The sequence below is a fragment of the Guillardia theta genome (genome assembly GCF_000315625.1).
Source record: "Guillardia theta CCMP2712 unplaced genomic scaffold GUITHscaffold_386, whole genome shotgun sequence".
In the NCBI taxonomy this organism is placed as follows: Eukaryota; class Cryptophyceae; order Pyrenomonadales; family Geminigeraceae; genus Guillardia; species Guillardia theta.
In genome coordinates, this window is record NW_005434296.1 from 1 (window position 1) to 5049 (window position 5049).

At 54.4% G+C, this 5049-nt stretch overlaps 2 protein-coding genes across 2 annotated transcripts in view; one reads left to right on the forward strand and one right to left on the reverse strand.

The window, feature by feature from the left end:
- Positions 1 to 558: 558 nt before the first annotated feature.
- On the reverse strand, positions 559 to 2098 carry GUITHDRAFT_166938 (hypothetical protein; the record flags this gene model as incomplete). The annotated part of the gene is made up of 6 exons (XM_005818087.1): positions 1760 to 2098; positions 1562 to 1706; positions 1179 to 1234; positions 1023 to 1134; positions 630 to 755; positions 559 to 582 (listed from the first exon to the last, which is right to left on the reverse strand). Exons 1-6 carry the CDS (start codon positions 2047 to 2049, stop codon positions 559 to 561), a joined length of 753 nt encoding a protein of 250 aa, XP_005818144.1. The 5' UTR covers positions 2050 to 2098.
- Positions 2099 to 3468: 1370 nt separating this feature from the next.
- Positions 3469 to 5049, forward strand: part of GUITHDRAFT_166939 (hypothetical protein) — a gene marked incomplete at its 5' end in the record, with an annotated part of 3600 nt that continues 2019 nt past the window's right edge. The window contains 6 exons of the mRNA XM_005818088.1: positions 3469 to 4166; positions 4225 to 4330; positions 4383 to 4440; positions 4486 to 4525; positions 4573 to 4659; positions 4702 to 4783. Coding sequence (XP_005818145.1) covers positions 3472 to 4166; positions 4225 to 4330; positions 4383 to 4440; positions 4486 to 4525; positions 4573 to 4659; positions 4702 to 4783 — 1068 coding nt within the window. The remainder of the gene's footprint in view (positions 4167 to 4224; positions 4331 to 4382; positions 4441 to 4485; positions 4526 to 4572; positions 4660 to 4701; positions 4784 to 5049) is intronic.

Here is a 5049-nt window from a genome sequence, read left to right on the forward strand (position 1 = left end):
TCCTCCTCCTCCTTCACCTTCTGCCACCGTCGCCATCATCGCCAACCATCGCATGGCCCCCGATCTCACCCCGATTCTCGGGGGTGGGTAGTTGACAGAGAGAAAAGGGGGTAGTGGCTCCGAAAAGGAACAGTCGGGCAGGGCAGGACAGGGAGGAATCGTAGAGGGCGAGGAGAGGAAGAGAGGGGGGAGAGAAGGACCATGAAGACCATCAGGAGGACGAGGACGAGGACGAGGACGAGGACGAGGACGAGGACGAGGACAAGGACGAGGACAAGGACAAGGACGAGAGCATAAGAGATGATAGAAACCAAAAATTGCCATATGAGAAGAGAACACTTTCGAGAGTCGAGAAGAAATTTGCAAGTACAGTCGAACGCGTCTGCTCATTGTCTGAGAGCATGTGAACGCTTGCTAAGGGGGCAGTTGAGGAGGAGAGCACAAGTGACCTTGACAAGCAGAGGCTACAGGAAGTAGAATGTTCTCTTATCTTCATTAATCAACGAGTCTAGAGCAAGGGGTAACGCCGTTAGGTCAACCGCGGCTGAAGGAAAGACTTCAAAATTGCTGTCCCCATGATTCCTGCGTCCAGCCATGAGAACCCTAGAAGCTGATGCATGCGGACAAACCTTCCACTCCGTGTAGACGGTCTCCCGCTTCGAGTTGGTGGGGGAGAGGTCGGGGGTGAAGCCCTCGATGGGCTTGCGCTTCACCTCCTCCTCCTCGAAGAAGCTGGTGAAGTCGTCGGGGAGCATCTGCAGAGCATCAGGACAGGGGCGGGAAAGAGAGGAAGGGAGGCAGTGTCGAGGGAGGGGGGGGATGAGAGCAGCAGCACAAGGTGGAGGACCAGGACCAGGACCAGGACCAGGACCAGGAGGACAAGGACGAGGACGAGGAGGATGAGTACAAGGACGACGAGGACCAGGACCAGGACGAGGAGGACAAGGACGAGGACGAGGAGGATGAGTAGGAAGGCGAGGGGAAGGAGGGGCAAGGGGATCTGAGCAGGAGGAGCCATTGACCTCGCGAAAAACTTCCACGACGTTGGAGTACCCCTTGAAAAGAGCAGCATCGAGAGGGGTCTTCCCGCTCTCAGACTTGGCTTTCGCATCGGCTCCGTTCTTGATCAGGACTCTGAGCAGAGGGTGAGAAACTGAGCTCCTCTCCCTCCGACCTGCCTGGCAACTTCGGAATATCCCCAGTTCGCCGCGTGATGGAGAGCGGTCCAACCGTGCTGCGCGGAGTGAGTGAAGAGAAAGCGGATGGTCAAGATAAGCAAGGGAAGAAATGTGAAGGTGAAAGAGTACACGGGACTGAACGCAACAGCAGCTGTATGGTCAACAGACAACAGAAAACAGGAAACAGAAAATATATAGATACAGAAAACAACAGAAGAAAACGCACACAACATGAACAAGTTTCGACATTCAAGTACAACTCATCATCACATATCTTGTGACAAGTACAACTCATCATCACATATCTTGTGACAAGTACAACTCATCATCACATATCTTGTGACAATACAAAACTCCAGGGCCTCAACCTCTCATCGACTCACCTGGTTGGTAGGAAAGACGCTCGCCCCGAGCTCGATGAGCTTCGCCGTCGTGTCGACATGCCCGTTGGTAGCCGACCAGTGAAGTGCCGTAGACTGCAGGAGCTCTGGATCATAGAAATTCACCTGTGCCCCAGCAGCATGCAGCCTGTAGCACCACAAACCATCACCAGCAGCAGGAAGAGATCTACTCGCGCTCACTTGACCACAGCATCGGTCTCCCCATTCTTGGCAGCTTCCCAGAGCTGGAGGTTCAGATCTGCTTGCTCGCTCTTGGTCAAGGTCTTGGACCCCGAAGCCTGAGCAGGGGGAGGAGGAGGGGGAGGGGGAGCAGCTAGTGCAACTACAGTGAACGGCTTCGATCGATGGCGGCACTGTGCCGACTGTGTTTGACGCAGCATCAGGTTGGGACGGAGCCCTCCGGTCTGGAAGGCTTCGCCCACTTGGAGCATACCAGCGAAGGCAACGATGAGAAATAATGCTGATCTCATCTTTTTCTTTTCTCTTTCCCTCTCCCTCACTCCTTCCCGTCAGACGATTCCTGTACACAGACTGTTGTTAGGATAGCTTCATTCCTTTCATTCCTCCCTGAAGGCCTTTCCTTTGCTCAAGATGTTTTTCGACGCCTATTTTCATCTTAACCCCGCTACAACTCCTTCACCTCATCCAACTCATCAACTCTTCCCTTCCGACTGATGTTCCCCTTCCTCCCCTCCCCACCCCTCCGCTCCGCTCCGCTATGCTCATCCTCCCCCCCCTCCCCTCCCCTCTCCATTCCCCTCCTCTCCTCTACGATCATCTCCATTCCCCTCCTCTCCTCTACGATCATCTCCATTCCCCTCCTCTCCTCTACGATCATCTCCATTCCCCTCCCCTCCTCTACGATCATCTCCATTCCCCTCCCCTCCTCTACGATCATCTCCCCTCCCCTCCTCTCCTCTACGATCATCTCCCCTCCCCTCCTCCTCTCTCTCCTAAAATCTCTTTGCGCCATGGAGAAATCGCTTTGTATGCACCGGTGCATGAGGGTGATGATTGAAAATGAGGGTGATGATCTGAAATGACCACTCTATTCTTGTGCTATAAACATTTACCACTTCCTATATGTGATTTATTGTCTATAACACCATAACCCGATAATTATATATTTTATTGTGGATTTATTGTAGAATCATGTAGAATTTTCTGCACACCTTGTTACGTTAGGGAGAATTGTTGGTGGGGTGGTCACAACAAAGGGGGTAGGGTATAAAAATGATTTTGACGGAGGTAATTATTGGGGTAATTTTCCCTAAAAATAACGGGTAGTGTTTGTCAATGATAGGGTGGGGGTACGGAGAAGGAGGGGTGGGAGTCATCAGTACATGCATGCGAAGATGAGACGCATACAAACAGGAGAGGAGAGGAGAGGAGAGGAGAGGAGAGGAGAGGAGAGGAGAGGAGAGGAGTAGAGGAGGAGAGGAGAGGAGACGAACGAGGGTAAGGGAGGAAGAGGAAGGAGAGAGAGAGAGACGAGGAGGAGATGCGAAGGAGGGTTCAGAATCTCAAGGGGAGGAGCAGAGGACAAGGGGAAAAGCGGCTGAGAATCTGCCATGAAAAAGCGCAGGACGATGGAAGGAAAGCAGGAACATCAGAGGGGGGTGTGGAGAAGTGTACGAGAGGAGAGGGAAAGCATACGAAGACGAGACGAATGTTGGAGGGAGAACGAGATGAAAGGGGGCGCACAAGAAATGAGAGATTAGGATAACAAGGTACCACAGGAGTTGCAGATCAAGACATTGAAACGAGGGTAGATCAGGCATACGCATTCTCTCGCGCCAACATGGCAAGACGAAACTTCTCTCCCTTGGGCTGAACATTTCTCTGCTGATCTTTCCAACCGTCCACCTCATCATCTCACCTTGTGGTACAGGATGCTGTCACAAAGTTCGAAGAAGGCTGTCTCGACGCTACGTCGTTCTTATGCCAGGCTCCTCCCAGCTGGCGCCCGGCAGTACATGCAGAGGGTCTCCAGGTCCAAGTTGCTGGAGCAACGAGGCGGCTTCCCGTCGACGTCTCGTCCTCAGGTTCTGCGGCTGAACGATCAGCCTCTGCGATGGATGTCTGCCGAGCCGCAATCGGAGGAGGGAAAGGAGAAGCCCGAAGAAGTCAAGGAGGAGGCGAGCAAGACGCCGGAAGCTGCGCCGATCAACATCAAGGGGAAGGAGGAGATCGTGGGGGAGGAAAAGAGCTACGGGTTTCAAGCGGAGACGAGGCAGCTCCTGGACATCGTCACGCACTCCTTGTACGCGGACCGCGAGGTCTTCGTGCGTGAGCTGGTGTCGAACGCGAGCGACGCGCTGGAGAAGGCGAGGCACGTGCTCCTGACGTCTCAGGGAGGAGCAGACACGGAGAAGTTATCTATCAGCATCTCTGTGGATGCTGCGGAGAAGATGTTCGTGATTGTGGACAATGGCCTCGGTATGACGAAGGAGGAGATGATGGAGAATTTGGGGACGATTGCGAGGTCGGGCAGCAAGGCGTTCTTGAACCAGCTTGCCAACCAGGCGGGTCAAGGGAACGACCTGAAGAACAGCATCATCGGGAAGTTCGGAGTAGGGTTCTACAGGTAGGAGAGGCCCCGTCTCCTTGCTGTTGCCCGGCTGGTCCTGACAAGCATGGAACAGTGCGTTCATGGTGTCCGAGAAGGTTCAAGTGTTCTCCCGCAAGAGAGGCGAGGATGCCGGACATTGCTGGACCAGCCAGGGCGACGGGAGCTACACCATCGCACCGGTGATGATGGCGGAGAAGAGACGTTGCGACCGTTGATACGGCGATGGCGCAGGCGAGCGGAGTGGAGGAGGGAACGAAGATCGTGCTGTACCTCCGAACGGACGCGCTAGGTGATGCGAGGCGTGCGAGAGCTGCTGTGGGTGATAGATGAGCAGACTTTGCCAAGGAAGAGACGGTGAAGACGATCGTGAATAAGTGAGAAGAGAGAGGCTGGATGGAACCGATGCTGATTCTACCACTAGGTACTCGTCCTTTGTCGCCTACCCGATCCTCTGCAACGGAAAGCGAGTCAACGAAGTCGACGCTCTCTGGCTCAAACCAGCCGACAGGTTGACGAGTTAAGTCGTGATGGCGATGCTGACGCCTGGCAGCATCACCACTGAAGAGCACACCAACCTCTACCGTCACCTCGCCAAGGCCTACGACGCTCCGACCTACACGCTTGTCTTCCGCGTACGTGGAGGGGAGGAGGAGGAGGGTGGGGGGGGTGGCGGTAGAGGTTGGTGTGCTCTTCAGTGGTGATGCTGCCAGGCGTCAGCATCGCCATCACGACTTAACTCGTCAACCTGTCGGCTGGTTTGAGCCAGAGAGCGTCGACTTCGTTGACTCGCTTTCCGTTGCAGAGGATCGGGTAGGCGACAAAGGACGAGTACCTAGTGGTAGAATCAGCATCGGTTCCATCCAGCCTCTCTCTTCTCACTTATTCACGATCGTCTTCA